Here is a 17,592-nt window from a genome sequence, read left to right as displayed (position 1 = left end):
CTACCAAACGTAAGGTAGATAGCTAGTGGGAAGCAGCCGCATAGCACAGGGAGATCAGCTCGGTGCTTTGTGACCGCCTGGAGGGGTGGGATAGGGAGGGTGGGAGGGAGGGAGACGCAAGCGGGAAGAGATATGGGAACATATGTATATATATAACTGATTCATTTTGTTGTGAAGCTGAAACTAACATACCATTGTAAAGCAATTATACTCCAATAAAGATGTTAAAAAAAAAAATAAAACAAAAACTCATTTTAATACCAAAAGCAAGTAAAATTGTATACACTCTTACTTCTTTTCCTCTTGGGTTTTCCCAAAGTAGAGTTGTTTCCAAGATCCACAGTATCTAGAAAAAACAGGTGGTGAGGAAACAAAAATGAATAAATAAAAGTTATAAATCTTAGGATGATTCATACTGCAAAAGGCTTGAATTTATAAAGATGTTTGGGTTATCATCTGTCTCTTCCTTCTAAAGGAACTAAACCTACTGAATTGAGAAGTGAGAGTCCAGGATGAGTCCTGGGTCTTCCTTTATTTCTTAATGGGACTTTGAAAAACGTTCTTCAATACCTATGTACATCAGTTTACTCAGGGATATCTGTCTAGTTCTTAAGACTTAATAGGATCACTATATAAACAAGTGACATGCTGGAGAACATCTATCAAAAATATGTGCTGGGTTAAGAATAGTTGATCTGAAGTCTCTTCTCCTGACAATTAAGTGACAGGACTAGTTATCTTTTGAGAACTTTCTAAGGTTGTGACAAAATGACACTATTATATACTAGTGGACATACACTTGACTTTCTTGGGTGACAGGGATAGAAAACATTGTAAATCACAAGGCTTTATTAGTAATATACTGATGTAATAAACAATATACTGCCATTTTTAAAAGTATATTTCTACTACATCATCCATATATAATCAACATGGGCCATCCCTTAGACACAATTTTATAATGATCTCTTGCTTCCCTGCTATTCCCAAAAGGATCAGGTCAAGCAAATGCAGAGATCAGGATACTGGGATGGATTGGATCACCTGCCACCACCCAACCTGCGTCTGTGTTACCAGTGGAGCCACCCCCATCTCACCACACTCAGGTGTCCTTACCCATCATGTCATTAGCTTCTTTACTTTCAGTACTTCCTTCTGGACCTCCTGGCACATCTTTTGAGAAACATATAACACAGGAACACTTCTCATTTCCAAATGTTGGTGGCTCTGCTCCTGGGGCAAAATTGTGAATTATGAAGACTTTTCATTTCCCTAGTGATCCTCTTTTCTGAACCCTTGTTGATCCCACTTTTTCTACCTCTTGCTCTGAAATATTTCATTTATCCTCCCTACACCTGACTCTTCCTTTAAGTCTCCATTTTCCCCTTTCTCATCCTTTTCTCTTTACCAGAACTTAGTTTCTGCTTTTTTTCTTAATGCATAGTTACCTTGTCCATTATAAGATGGTGGGCTAGAAGTTAGCTCCTCAGAATCTCCTTCTGTATTCATCTGAAGAGCTTCTAGTTTGCCAGATACTAAAGAGACACAGGAAAATTACCATCCACAGATCCTGAGACAGTGATTAGGGAAGAGTTCCTGGGGCTCTCATAATGCACACTAATATTCTGAACTATAATGAACTGCTTTCTAGCTCCAGTGCTGGACACCCCATGCCAAACAACTAGCAAGACAGGAACACAACCCCACTGACTAGCAGAGAGGCTGCCTAAAATCTTACTAAGTTCACAGACATCCCAAAACACACCACCAGACACGGCTCTGCCCACCAGAAAGACAAGATGCAGCCCCACCCACTAGAACACAGGCACAAGTCCCCTCCACCAGGAAGCCTACACAGACCCCTGAACCAACCTTACCCACTGGGGACGGACACCAAAAACAATGGGAACTACGAACCTGCAGCCTGAGAAAAGGAGACCCCAAGCACAGTAAGTTAAACAAAATGAGAAGACAGAGAAACACACAGCAGATGAAGGAGCAAGGTAAAAACGCACCAGACCAAAAAAATGAAGAGGAAATAGGCAATCTACCTGAAAAAGAATTCATAGTAATGAATGATCCAAAATCTTGGAACTAAAGATGATCCAAAATCTTGGAAAAGATGATCCAAAACCTTGGAAATAGAATGGAGGAAATACAAGATACACTTAACAAGGACCAAGAAGAACTAAAGAGCAAACAAACAATGATGAACAACAAAATAAATGAAAGTTAAAATTCTCAGAAGCAATCAATAGAATAACTGAGGCAGAAGAATGGATAAGTGACCTGGAAGATAAAACAGTGGAAATAACTACCACAGAGCGGAATAAAGACAAAAGAATGAAAAGAACTGAGGACAGTCTCAGAGACCTCTGGGACAATGTTAAACATGCCAACATTTGAATTATAGGGGTCTCAGAAGAAGAAGAGAAAAAGAAAGGGACTGAGAAAGTATTTGAAGAGATTATAGTTGAAAACTTCCCTAACATGGGAAAGGAAAGAGTCAATCATGTCCAGGAAGCACAGAGAGTCCCATACAGCATAAATCCAAGGAGAAACATGCCAAGACACATATTAATCAAACAATCAAAAATTAAATACAAAGAAAAAATATTAAAAGCAGAAAGGGAAAAACAACAAATAACATACAAGGGAATCCCCATAAGGTTGACAGCTGATCTTTCAGCAGAAACTCTGCAAGCCAGAAGGGAGTGGCAGGACATATTTAAAGTGATGAAGGAGAAAAACCTACAACCAAGATTACTCTACTCAGCAAGGGTCTCATTCAGATTCAATGGAGAAATTAAAACCTTTACAGACAAGCAAAAGCTAAGAGAATTCAGCACTACCAAACCAGCTTTACAACAAATGCTAAAGGAACTTCTCTAGGCAGGAAACACAAGAGAAGGAAAAGACCTACAAAAACAAACCCAAAACAATGAATAAAATGGTAATAGGAACATACATATCGATAATTACCTTAAATGTAAATGGATTAAATGCTCCAACCAAAAGACATAGACTGGCTGAATGGATACAAAAACAAGACCCATATATATGCTGTCTACAAGAGGCCCACTTCAGACCTAGGGACACATACAGACTGAAAGTGAGGGGATGGAAAAAGATATTCCATGCAAATGGAAATCAAAAGAAAGCTGGTGTAGCAATTCTCATATCAGACAAAATAGACTTTAAGATAAAGACTATTACAAGAGACAAAGAAGGACACTATATAATGATCAAGGGATCAATCCAAGAAGAAGATATAACAATTGTAAATATTTACACACCCAACATAGGAGCACTGCAATAGATAAGGAAAATGCTAACAGCCATAAAAGGGGAAATCAACAGTAACACAATAATAGCAGGGGACTTTAACAGCCCACTTTCACCAATGGACAGATCATCCAAAGTGAAAATAAATAAGGAAACACAAGCTTTACATGACACATTAAACAAGATGGACTTAATTGATATTTATAGGAAATTTCATCCAAAAACAACAGAATACACTTACTTCTCAAGTGCTCGTGGGACATTCTCCAGGATAGATCATATCCTGGGACACAAGTCAAGCCTTGGTAAATTTTAGAAAATTGAAATCGTATCAAGTATCTTTTATGACCACAGCGCTATGAGACTAGATATCAATTACAGGAAAAAAACTGTAAAAAAACCAGACACATGGAGGCTAAACAATATACTACTAAATAACCAAGAGATCACTGAAGAAATCAAAGAGGAAATCAAAAAATACCTAGAAACAAATGACAATGAAAACACGATGATCCAAAACCTATGGGATGCAGCAAAAGCACTTCTAAGAGGGAAGTTTATAGCAGTACTATCCTACCCCAAGAAATAAGGAAAATCTCAAATAAACAACCTAACCATACACCTAAAGCAATTAGAGAAAGAAGAACAAAAAAACACCCAAAGTTAGCAGAAGGAAAGAAATCATAAAAATCAGATCAGAAATAAATGAAAAAGAAATGAAGGAAACAATAGCAAAGATCAATAAAACTAAAAGATGGCTCTTTGAGAAGATAAACACAATTGATAAACCATTAGCCAGACTCATCTAGAAAAAAAGGGAGAAGACTCAAATCAACAGAATTAGAAATGAAAAACGAGAAGTAACAACTGACACTGCAGAAATACAAAGGATCATGAGAGATTACTACAAGCAACTATATGCCAATAAAATGGAAAACCTGGAAGAAAGGGACAAATTTTTAGAAAAGCACTACCTTCTGAGACTGAACAAGGAAGAAATAGAAAATATAAACAGACCAATCACAAGTACTGAAATTGAAATTGTGATTAAAAATCTTCCAACAAACAAAAGCCCAGGACCAGATGGCTTCACAGGCAAGTTCTATCAAACATTTAGAGAAGAGCTAACACCCATCCTTCTCAAACTCTCCCAAAATATAGCAGAGGGAGGAATACTCCCAAACTCATTGCACGAGGCCACCACCACCCTGATACCAAAACCAGACAAAGATGTCACAAGGATAGAAAACTAGAGGCCAATATTACTGATGAACATAGATGCAAAAATCCTCAACAAAATACTAGCAAACAGAATCCAACAGCACATTAAAAGGATCATACATCATGATCAAGTGGGGTTTATCCCAGGAATGCAAGGACTCTTCAATATATGCAAATCAATCAATGTGATACACCATATTAACAAATTGAAGGATAAAAACCACATGATAATCTTAATAGATGCAGAAAAAGCTTTTGAAAAAATTCAACACCCATTTATGATAAAAAACCGACCAGAAAGTAGGCATAGAGGGAACTTACCTCAACATAATAAAGGCCATATATGACAAACCCACAGCCAACATCGTTCTCAATGGTGAAAAACTGAAGCCATCTCCTCTAAGATCAGGAACAAGACAAGGGTGCCCACTATCACCATTACTATTCAACATAGTTTTGGAAGTTTTAGCCACAGTAATCACAGAAGAAAAAGAAATAAAAGGAATCCAAATGGGAAAAGAAGAAGTAAAACTCTCACTGTTTGCAGATGACATGATACTATACATAGAGAATCCTAAAGATGCTATCAGAAAACTACTAGAGCTAATCAATGTATTTGGTAAAGTTGCAGGATACACAATTAATGCACAGAAATCTCTTGCATTCCTATACACTAATGATGAAAAACCTGAAAGAGAAATTGAGGAAACACTCCCATTTACCACTGTGACAAAAAGAAGAAAATACGTAGGAATAAATCTACCTAAGGAGACGAAAGACCTGTATGCAGAAAACTATAAGACACTGATGAAAGAAATTAAAGATGATACAAATAGATAGAGAGGTATACCACGTTCTTGGATTGAAAGAATCAACATTGTGAAAATGACAATACAACCCAAAGCAATCTACAGATTCAATGCAATCCCTATCAAACTACCAATGGCATTTTTCACAGAACTAGAACAAAAAATTTCACAATTTGTATGGAAACACAAAAGACCTCGAATAGGCAATCTTGAGAAAGAAAAACAGAGCTGGAGGAATCAGGCTCCCTGACTTCAGACTATACTACAAAGCCACAATAATCAAGACAGTATGGTACTGGCACAAAAACAGAAATCCAGATCAATGGAACAGGATAGAAAGCCCAGAGATAAACCCATGCACATATGGTCACCTTATTTTTGATAAAGGAGGCAAGAATATACAATGGAGAGAAGACAGCCTCTTCAATAAGTGGTGCTGGGAAAACTGTACAGCTACATGTAAAAGAATGAAATTAGAACACTTCCTAATACCATATACAAAAATAAACTCAAAATGGATTAAAGACCTAAATGTAAGGCCAGACGCTATAAAACCCTTAGAGGAAAACATAGGAAGAACACTCTTTGACATAAATCACAGGGTGATCCTTTTTGACCCACCTCCTAGAGAAATGGAAATAAAGACAAAAATAAATACATGGGACCTAATGAAACTTACAAGGAAACTACAAATAAGAAGAAAGACAGCCCTCAGAATAGGAGAAATTATTTGCAAATGAAGCAAATGACAAAGGATTTATCTCCAAAGTATACAAGCAGTTCATGCAGCTCAGTATTAAAAAAACAAACAACCCAATCCAAAAATGGGCAGAAGAACTAAATAGACATTTCTCCAAAGAAGATATACGGATTGCCAACAAACACATGAAAGGATGCTCAACATCACTAATCATTAGAGAAATGCAAATCAAAACCACAATGAGGTATCACCTCACACTGGTGAGAATGGCCATAATTTTAAAAATCTACAAACAATAAACACTGGAGAGAGTGTGGAGAAAAGGGAACCCTCTTGCACTGTTGGTGGGAATGTAAATTGATACAGCTACTATGGAGGTTCCTAACAAAACTAAAAATAGAACTACCATACGACCCAGCAATCCCACTACTGGGCATATACCCTGAGAAAACCATAATTCAAAAAGAGACATGTACCACAATGTTCATTTCAGCACTATTTACAATAGCCAGGACATGGAAGCAACGTAAGTGTCCATTGACAGATGAATGGATAAAGAAGTTGTGGCACATATATACAGTGGAATATTAGCTATAAAAAGAAACAAAATTGAGTTATTTGTAGTGAGGTGGATGGACCTAGAGACTGTCACACAGAATGAAGTAAGTAAGAAAGAGAAAAACAAATACCGTATGCTAACACATATATATGGAATCTAAAAAAAAAAAAAATGGTTCTGATGAACCTAGCGGCAGGACAGTAATAAAGATGCAGATGCAGAGAATGGACTTGAGGACACAGGGAGGAGGACAGGTAATATGAGACAAAGTGATAGAGTTTTATTGACATATATACACTACCAAATGTAAAATAGATAGGTAGTGGGAAGCAGCCATATAGCATAGGGAGATCAGCTCGGTGCTCTTTGACCACCTAGAGGAGTGGGATAGGGAGGGTGGGAGAGAGATGCAAGAGGGATGGTATATGGGGATATATGTATACAAATAGCTGATTCACTTTGTTATACAGCAGAAACTACACAACATTGTAAAGCAATTATACTCCAATAAAGATGTAAAAAAGAAAAGAAAAGAAAAGAAAAACCAAAAAGAAAAAAAACAATGAACTGCCTTCTGGGAAAAAGAATATCTGCTCCAATAATCACACCTGAGATCCGACAGAGCCATGTTTTTCCCATCTTTTGAACCTCATTCTGCTTTCTCTACTTTCATTTTTCTACTTTTATCCCTAAGAATAAAATAAAAAGATCTTATCCTTCTAGGAAAAACTGACTGTCCTTTGAAAGTTGCAAAATGTAATTGACAGAACCAGTTTTAAATTCATCCCAATTGGCCAATGACTGCTTGCATCACTAACCACATCTAAAGTCAGCTAATCAGTTGCAGCCTTACACTTATGAAAATCAGCCAGATACACTTCAGAAAGCCTATGTGTATGGCTAAATGCTAACCGATTTATAAACACTCCTGTTTCTGAAAGTCTGCAGTCCCTGAACTACATGCGTCCCAAAAGTGTAAGTAAAAACACAACATTGTAAATCAACTATACTCCAATAAAAATTAATTAAAAATAAGTAAAATCAGCAGTTTCCTTTATTAAAAAAAACTGTGTACAGTGCTTCCTCCCACCATGTGTCTTGCTTAGCAAGCTACAAATCCAGCTTTAGCTTCAAATATTGCACGGTGGCCACTCTTCCTCCACAAATGGTGTTCCCACCAAGATCGTCTTGAGGACTCTTGCTTAGGGGTGTCTTGTGGGACCCTTGGACCAACAGATGTTGGTCCAAACCCCAGCTTCTTGTGCACAACTCAGATTGTCTTCCTGATCCACTGCCAAGTGAATCCATCTCAAGAACAACTTGAGCTCTGACTTGTTTCATTGAAGTTTTATTTCTGAATTTATTTTATTATTTAAAGATGTGTATGCAATTACATACAAAGTAAGCAGACATTTTGGTTTGGCGGGACAGCATTTAGCAAATGTTCTATTAATGTGCTTATTCTTCCACTACTCCATTTATTCTCACTTTTCTTTTGTCTATTTTTTTAAAAGTCTTGTCTCGTGTGTTTGTCTGTTCCTGATTTTCCTGTGCTTCTTCATTATTAGAAGATGGTGATCCAAATAGATAGAGGCATAGATTTGATAAATCCCCAATCCAAGCTAGCCCCAAAGACTAATTAATGGATGGGGGTCCATTAGAAAGTCGATAATTTGTGCAAATATAGTTTGTCACATTTTGTCTTGGATCCCTCACCAAAACTTTCATGAGGATACTTGACATCATATTAATTTTTGAAAGAAAATCCTTTTGTTCAGTACATAACTGTTATCATGTAATTGATCATATGTTTTCTTTTTAGTTTCTGCTTGATTGATGAGCACAATACTCCATTTTCAGGACACCATTCATACTTAGGACTCTATGTCATGGGCTTGTCTTTGCCAAAGTCACAATCTCCCACTGGCAGAACTTTCTTTCACTTCCTCTCTGTACTCTCAGTGTGATCCTAACTTTCATTTAATAAATGGTAAATTTTCACAAAAGATGTCTTTAGATTTCAGTGGGGAACTTTTGGCATGTCAAAAGTAAATGACTCATTTGATAATATTTCTCTAAAAGGACTGAAAAAAATGACCAAGAGTAGTTCCCTGTGCCAACCAATAACTGCTATATTCAGACCATTATGTAACAAACTGTCCTTTCTTTTCTCCAAGAAACTCCTAAAAATTTAATAGGTAAGGCTCTATTCTGCAAATGAAACTACATATTAAGTGTACTAAGAAGGGCTAACCTTAGAATTCCTGGAAAATTCTCCTACACATGATCACTTTATAGTTAATCTGAACATCAGTATGCCTATACTATGCATATTCAAGATATGCAGGAAATAAACAAAATAGGTATACCTCACTTCCCTGTAGTGCCTAAGCCAATTACTATAGTCTTTTCTAAAGTCAAATTCTTTTCTTTAACACACTTACGCTCAGCTTTCTTTGGTGTTGTAATTTGTTTGGTAGCCTATATTATTTGCTTGGGAAAATCAATGTCTCATCTTGATAGTTATTTTCTGGAGATTTACTCAAGCTTCATTGTCATAGGTAGAATTCTAAAATGACCTCCCAAGATTTGTTCCTAAACCCCAGGGACTGTGAATATCATAAGACATTATCCCCATTTTTAGGTTACGTTGTATGGCAGAGTTGATGTTTAAGAAAAGGAGATTGTCAACACAAGCAATAACAAATGTTGGTGAGAATGCGGAGCAAAGGGAACCCTTGAGCACTGTTGGTGGGATGTAAATTGGTGCAGCCACTGTGGAAAACAGCATGGAGTTTCCTCAAAAAACTAAAAATAGAACTACCTTATGTTCCAGCAATTCCACTCCTGGATATATAATCCAAAGGAAACAAAATCTGCACCCTAATGTTCACTGCAGCATTATTTAAACAATAGCCAAAGACATGGGAACAACCTAAGTGTTCATCAATAGATAAATAGATAAAGAAAATGTCGTGTGTGTGTGTGTGTGTGTGTGTGTGTGTGTGTGTGTGTGTGTGTTATAGAGTAATATTCTTACTCAAGGAAGGAGAATCCTAGGATTTAGTTTCTAATGTCCACTTCCAGAAGAGATAGTTTAGATACTTCCTTACTAAATCCTGACTTAATATTGTTTGGTGATAAGTTTTATCTCTAAAATAAAAATAAAATTAAATGAGACAAAAGAAAATAAAGTAAAATGAAATACCAGGCTGGTTATGCAATGACTGTTCCAGACTCCCTTGTAGAGTTCATTCCCTTACAGAAAGCAAAATTGTCTCAAGTAACTGAACATAGAGCCTTCTCTAGGACATGTCAAATTGTTAAACTGAAAGCCATTATGCATTTGGAGTAGATCATAACTTCTGAATGCTGTGGAAACAAACAGATTTTCAATCTCTTCAGGTGCCCATATAAAAACAAATATCAAGTGGATTATTTAATGTCTTTTTACTACCCAAAGATCCCCAGAACATGCAGATAATTCCATGAAGTAGAACTGCTTCCACTCAAGATCAATCAGAATAAAGTTTTCCTGGATGCCTAGATTGTCACACTGATTGTCACATTCTCCTTCATATTTTTATCCTTTATCCTTACAACTTTAGTTTTTCTATTTACTGGTTTAGTGTCTGAAGCCTCTGACTTCCCTATAATGTTACTACTAATAATAACATTCCAAGACTGACTTCACTTAGGACGATCACCACCCTAACTTTATAATTCAGTTCTTCTAAAATATTTCTAGTAGAGCCAATTTGAAGAATTTTTGTATACGTCATCGTCCCAAGCCAACTCCTGGAAAAAAATAATGGCTTTACTTGTAATTATGCTTCTAAAATAAATTTTAATTGAGGGTAAATTGCATTAAGAAATATCAGGCTGACAGCTACTGATGGGCATTCAGGGCAAGGATGCTACAAACTATTTATATAAAGACCATGACTCCACCTAATCATCAAAATCAGCTTAAACCCAACTGTACTTCATCTTTGAGTGTTGTCCATGGAATAAGAAACAACTAAAACCCCCAAAGAACCTCAAACATTTGAAGTCATGAGTTATTCCTATAATAAGATCAAAAGTTCAAACATTTGGGCAAAGAAACAGTTTATGATGATTTAAAGTATATTACACCAACTTAACCAATAAATCAACTCTCTGTAGATAATACACAAATGAAAGATTATGTTTCTGTGCTGGAAGAGGTGAATATAAATATTCTTGGGAGATAATAAATAGCTAGAGAATAATGTACTAACTGTTCCACTAAAGTTAATCAAATTTTTGTACAACTTCTGTGTTCTTTCTCCTATGTGGAATTCTATCTACTACAACTGAATATATGGATACCTACAATCAAACAACATGATCTCCTAATTATGGAGCTGCTTAAGGTTTCTTGTCCCTTGCAAGGTACAAGGGCCAAAGAGCCAAGGTAAATGTGAAGAATGATATTTGAGAATTAACTGGAGCTTTCATTGTGGAGTATTCCTAGAGTAAAATCCATCAGGAAACACCATCCTCCTGACACCCTGCAGCCCAGACAGTCCTTATCTCTCTCACCTGCTCCACTTTTTGGTAGTGAGCTCAAGGATTCCTGGGGTTCTTCTTCATCACACACTTCTGAACAGGTACTGCTTCCTTCTGATAAATAGAATGAAATCTCTTGGAACCCCAGTGTATGACCAATGGAAACCGTAGTAGGAAAACCCTCCCAGAGACAACCAGGAAGACCAGAGCGGCTCAAGTATCTCCAAGATGGGAATGTCCTTGTCCTTAGACCCTCCTGCCTTTGAGCTCACCTGACCTAGAGGTTAACATGGCTCCCGTCATTATCATCAGAGGCTGAAAACAGTCTACCCATCTCACTTCCTTCTTATACACTAATTTTCTCTGTCTTTTTCATCCTTTCCAGTTGGCTCTACATATTTCTTCTGTATGGGTATGTGAAGGGGAGCAGGGTAGGAAGAGAGAAGAAAGATGGAGATTTTCCTCTCTGCAGACAGAAAACAAAATTCAATTTGGGAGTTGAAATCACAATTACCTTCTCCATCACATAGTGGTTGACTAGGCAGCTTCTCTGGTTCTTCTTTGTTGGTCATTTGGGAAGCTTCAGGATCACAGGACACTAAAGAGAAACAAGAAAATGAGCTGAGCCAGGATGCTCAGACCACAAGTGAGACGAGGAAGAAGAAATTGGCAAGGGTCGCATGATGAATGGAAGGCACAGAAAGACAGGAAGGATAACTGATCTAATCTTTGGACAACAAAGGTCACCAGGTTTAAGTGGGAAAGTAATATGATCTGATTTCCATCTTGCAAATAAAAATTGTGCTAAAGTGGAGAAAATGGGCAAGATGGGAGCAAGAGAAAATGGGACATTCAAGTTCCATTTACTGAGAGAGCAAACCCTGTAAGAAAAGGACATTCCAGTTTCATGGAAGAAGATGTTGGTTTCAATTTTGGAAGTGTCAGTTCCTGAAAGACATCCAAATGGAGAGGGCCCTGGGATAAATGTCTTCAGGTAAATACATAGATGGATGACCTTGGAAGATGGGTCTGCCTAGCAGACATGTGCTTGAGACACATTCTGTTACCTGAGAGTAGCTGAGGCTGCCAGGGAGGGAATTATTACTCTATGTTATGGACACCGCTCTCTCAATGGGGCAAACCTAACTTGGAAACTCACTACTGGGATGGAAGATGCTCCTGTCTGATATGCATACTTCAGCATTCCAGGATCCTAACTTCTCTCCTCTCTTCCCTGTACAGCTGTTTTCACTCTTTATTGATCTGATAAAACTCTTTCTCGACCTAGTTTCTCTGCACTTCCTTGCACATTTTTTGGGGGTATTTATTTGCCTCTCTATATAGTTTCTCTCATTTTTATCTTTGTATTTCATTTCTTATTGAGGTAATTTCCTTTCTACCTTGTCTTCCATTTTCTCCTTTTCTCTTTTTCTCTGGGTCTTCTCTTTCTAGATGCCTGTAAAATTTCCTTATTTTATATATTTTCCTCATGCTCACAGATCCCTTCTCTCAAACTGACAAAAGTCCTTCCATTTTCACATGGACCACAGTGCTGGAGAGCCTTCCCTTATTAGCTCTATTCTAAGTCTCCCACATGACCTTTCTAAATTGCAAGCTTATCAGTCATTCACAAAACGTACTTCCTTGTTCCTTGTACTTCCGAAGTAAGCTGAAAATGATCTCCTTGCCTCAACTGCCATAACCTGTTGACATTTGGATTTTATATGCATTTAATGAAGTCACCCAGGTACTTCTGCTTTGGGACCCCAGCCTACTTTTGGCACATCCTGTTTCCCTATGTTCTCCATGCAGGGGTGCTCTCCCCACTCAGCTCAGCTCACCTTTCTCCGTAGTCTCTCTCACAGTTTTGGAAAAAACAAAACAGAAAATCGACACAATTCCATGTGTATGTATGTGAATATGAAGAAGAGAATGGCAAGATGAGAGAAGGGGGGATTTTTTTTCCTATTTATCGAGGAGTTTAAATCATAATTACCTTCTCCCTCTACTGGTAGTAGGCAGAGCACTTCCTTGGGTTCTCCTTCGTGAGTCATTTGGGGAGTTTTGGGATAACAGGTCACTGCAGACAAGGACATGATGGACCATGGAGGGCGATCAGAAACAGATCTCGATTGGCTCATGCCAAACATGATGGAAAAACCATATGTCTGCTCCAAGCACTGCTTCTGAGAGCCACACCATCTCCTTCTGCTTCTTTGCCATCTGCACCTCTTCTCTCTCCTTCTCAGCATCCTACCCACAGTTCACCTCCACACAGCTCTGTTTCCTAGCTGTGCATCTCTTTGATTGTCTGTGTTTCTCTCCTCATCTCTTGTCTTCAGGTCTTGGGGTTTGTTTGTTTGTTTGTTTTTCAGTGATAGTGTATCCCTTTTCTCCTGTTATCCTTTCTAGCTTTCTTATTCTAGATCTCTTCAAGCCTAAGTGGTTGGGTCCATTTCTATACATCCTGTCTCTCAGTGGTTTCCTTTCCCTCCCCACCAACATTAATTTTTCCTTAACTAAATCTTCTCTTGGACCCTGGTTCTCTCCCCTGGGAACCTGCAGAACTCCTTGGGTTTCCTCTTCCTTTTCTGACCACATGACCCCACGCTGACTGTCAGCTGGCTTCACACAACTGTCACCCTCAGTGACACACCCAGGATGCTGGTGCCCACTCTTCCTTTTCCACCTTGCCCTTGCAAAAATAACCTCCATGCCCTTCTGTTTCATTTCCCCAACCATAAAATAGAAGTTACAACAGTTTGCATACCTGTGTCTTAGGGTTTCATGAAGGTAAGAGGGGGCTTGCACAATCCAATAATCTGATGGAGACTGTACACATTGTCTCCCAACCCAGTTCTCTTTCTCATTCTCACCCTTTCCACACATCTCTGCTTCTTCTATTTCTATCTCGGTATCTTGCTATTGGAATCTCTTGGTACTTCTCTTTGTCCTGATTTGTTTCTTTTCCCATGTCTGTTCCCACCTGCCTTTTCTCCCTCTTCCTTTTCTGATGCTGAGCTTTCTGTCTTCTCCCCGTCTCTCATGCTGTTTTTTTCTAGAACTAGGAATTAGAAAAGGTATCTCTGAGGTGGTCTATAACTTCCATGTGATTTCATCAGATTAGTGAGCAGAATGGAGAGTGGAGTGGACAAAGAAAATTGTTCCAAGCACAGGGCTAAGTGTGTGCAAAGGCTCAGATGAGAAAAAGTAATCAAAATTAAAATTACTGCAAAGTTTTAAACAAACTTTAGAAGTCATTGCAGGAGAGGCAGACATGAGGCTGGAGCCATGGGAAGGAAAATAGGGAAGGATTTCAACCTTTTGACAACAAAAAGTTATCGATTTAAGGTAGGAAAGTGAGATAAGCCAACCTGCATTTTCAAAGGGTCATCTAGTTGAGTTGGAGAGAATGGATATGGTGGGAGGATGACTGGGGGAAGGTATGAGACCATATAGAGTCTGTTGCCCTGGCTCTAGTTCCAGAGAGAAGAGACATCTGACTAGGGCTTCCGTGTCAGGTGTGGCAACAAATGGATTAGTAAGAGACAAGTTAAAGGTATAGTTAAGTAAACTGGGTGATTGATGGGGTGTGTGAGTTGAGGGAGGGAAAAGAGTCATTGGTGACCCCTAGGTGTCTACCTAAAGAATGTAACAATAGCGTTCCATACTGAGATAGGGAACACGGGGAAAGAGGCAGATCTGGCATCAAGAAAGATGGTACATGCAACTATGGAAGTGACTTGTATTGAAGTTCCCGAAAACCATCCAAATGGAGATGTCTCTCAGATCCCTGTACAAATATAGTCAGGCACTTAGATGAATGAGCTTACAAGGCAAGTTGGGGCCAGAGTTAGGAATTTGGGGATCATTAAGTTATAGATAGAGTATACAAGAATGGCTGAGGGGAGGCCCATTGCCTCTGAGTGTATTACAGGTGCCACTTTGATAATTGGAGGAACCATGATCTGAAAACTCATGGCTAACATGTTCAACTCCTAGCATTAGAAGTTGCTTCCATGCAGCAACTCTTCTTTCAGTCCCTACAATGTCCCAAACCATCTTCTCCATCCTTGTACATGGTGTTCCCTCTCTACAGATGTTTTACTCTTCTCCTTTATCTTTTTCTCTATGTATAACTGTTATACTTTCCTCCAGTCTTTCTATTTCTTAGCACTTTCCCTTTCTGGGTCTTTCTCTAATGTCACATTCTCTACCTTTTAAACTCTGTACCTTGTTTGATTATTGAGTTGAGCTCCTTTCTTCTATGGTGCTCATTTCCCTGCTTCTATCTGTTCTCTTTAGTTCTTAACTTCCTGTTTGTAATGTTTCAACTTAAAATTTAAATCTAAAAATTAAAATTTCAGCCTTTCTGTATATTTTTTCCATCTCACATATTCCTTCCGCAAATCATCAAAGTTCTCATCTTTTGCCACTGACAAACGAGTAGGGATCCTTCCTTCCCCTTGGCAGGCTCATTTCAAATGTCTTTGACATGAGTTTTCTATTTTGCGATTATACCCACTATGCCCATGTTCCTGACACAACCTCGAGGAAAGCAGGTTGAAAATTATCTCCCCTCCCTGACACCACATTCTAACCTGGTTCTATTTCGATTCCACGTCTATTTATTTTTTTAAATTTTTATTAGAGTATAGTTGATTTACAATGTTGTATTAGTTTCTGCTGTACAGCACAGTGAATCAGTTATACATATACATATATCCACTCTTTTAGATTCTTTTCCCATATAGGTCATTACAGAGTATTAAGTAGAGTTCCCTGTGCTACACAGTAGGTCATCGTTAGTTCTCTATTTTATTATATTTTTAATTTTTTAAATTAATTTTTAATATCTTTATTGGAGTATAATTACTTGACAATGGTGTGTTAGTTTCTGCTGTATAACAAAGTGAATCAGCTATACATATACATATATCCCCATATCTCCTCCCTCTTGTGTCTTCCACCCACCCTCCCTATCTCACCCCTTTAAATTAATTTTTATTGGAGTATAGTTGAGGTATAATGTTGTGTTAGTTTCTGCTGTACAGCAAAGTGAATCAGTTATATATATATATATATATATACCCACTCTTTTTTAGACTCTTTTTCCATATAGGTCATTACAGAGTGCTGAGTAGGGTTCCCTGTGCTACACAGTAGGTTCTTATTAGTTATTTATTTAATATATAGTAGTGAGTATATGTCAATCCCAATCTCCTAAATCAGCAGTTCCCAACCTTTTTGGCACCAGGGACCAGTTTTGTGGAAGACAATTTTTCCACGGACGTGGTGTGGGGGGTGGGGGATGGTTTAGGCGGTGATACAAGTGATGGGGAGCTGCAGATGAAGCTTCACTGGCTCGCTCACTGCTCACCTCCTGCTGTGCGACCCAGTTCCTAACAGGCCATGGACCGGTACTGGTCTGCATCCCAGGGGTTGGGGACTCCTGTCCCAAATTATCCTTACCCCCACTTTCCCCCTTGGTAACCATCAGTTTGTTTTCTACATCTGTGACTCTGTTTTATAAATAAGTTCATTTGTACCATTTTTTTGGATCCCACATATAAATGATATCATATGATATTTGTCTTTCTCTGTCGGACTTACTTCACTCAGTATGACAATCTCTAGGTCCATCTATGTTGCTGCAAATGGCATTATTTCGTTCTTTTTATGGTTGAGTAATATTCCATTGTATATATGTACCATCTTCTTTATCCATTCATCTATCAATGGACATTTAGGTTGCTTCCATGTCCTGGCTATTGTAAACAGTGCTGCAATGAACACTGTAGTTCATGTATCTCTTCGAATTATGGTTTTCTCCAGATATATGCCCAGGAGTGGGATTGCTGGATCATATGGTAGCTCTAGTTTTAGTTCTTTTAAGGAAACTCCATACTGTTCTCCAAAGTGGCTGTACCAATTTACATTCCCACCAACAGTGTAGGAGGGTCCCCTTCTCTCCACACCCTCTCCAGTATTTATTGTTTGTAGGCTTTTTGATGATGGCCATTCTAACTGGTGTGGGGTGATACCTCATTGTAGTTTTGATTTGCATTTCTCTAATAATGAGTGATGTTGAACATCTCTTCATGTGCTTTTTGGTCATCTGTATGTCTTCTTTAGATCTTGGAGAAATGTCTATTTAGATCTTCTGCCCATTTTTTGATTGGGTTGTTCGTTTTTTTGATATTGAGCTGCATGAGCTGTTTGTATATTTTGGAGATTAATCCCTTGTCAGTTACTTGGTTGCAAATATTTTCTCCCATTCTGAGGACTGACTTTTTGTTTTATGGTTTCCTTTGCTGTGCAAAAGCTTTTAAGTTTAATTAGGTCCCATTTGTTTATTTTTGTTTTTATTTTCATTTCTCTAGGAGGTGGGTCAAAAAGGATCTTGCTGTGATGTATGTCATAGAGTGTTCTGCCTAAGTTTTACTCTAAGAGTTTTATAGTATCTGGCCTTACATTAGGTCTTT

General features: G+C 38.1%; 1 protein-coding gene across 7 annotated transcripts in view; it reads right to left on the bottom strand.

Moving 5' to 3' along the window:
- LOC307187956 (nuclear body protein SP140-like protein) overlaps positions 1-17,592 on the bottom strand; it is a 77,872-nt gene that overhangs the window by 28,367 nt on the left and 31,913 nt on the right. For 2 of the 7 annotated variants that reach the window (XM_079924550.1, XM_079924549.1), the window contains exons 9-14: positions 13,104-13,187; positions 11,622-11,705; positions 11,141-11,221; positions 1,449-1,535; positions 1,117-1,233; positions 293-346 (exon numbers count right to left, since the gene is read on the bottom strand). In XM_079924550.1, the coding sequence (XP_079780676.1) occupies positions 293-346; positions 1,117-1,233; positions 1,449-1,535; positions 11,141-11,221; positions 11,622-11,705; positions 13,104-13,187 (507 nt within the window). The remainder of the gene's footprint in view (positions 1-292; positions 347-1,116; positions 1,234-1,448; positions 1,536-11,140; positions 11,222-11,621; positions 11,706-13,103; positions 13,188-17,592) is intronic. The other 5 variants (XM_079924551.1, XM_079924553.1, XM_079924552.1 and 2 more) reach the window with 4 other exon arrangements.

This window comes from Stenella coeruleoalba, assembly GCF_951394435.1.
Source record: "Stenella coeruleoalba genome assembly, chromosome: 6".
Lineage (NCBI taxonomy): Eukaryota > Metazoa > Chordata > Mammalia > Artiodactyla > Delphinidae > Stenella > Stenella coeruleoalba.
Note: the sequence above shows the minus strand (reverse complement) of the source record. Positions and strands in the feature narration are given on the sequence as shown.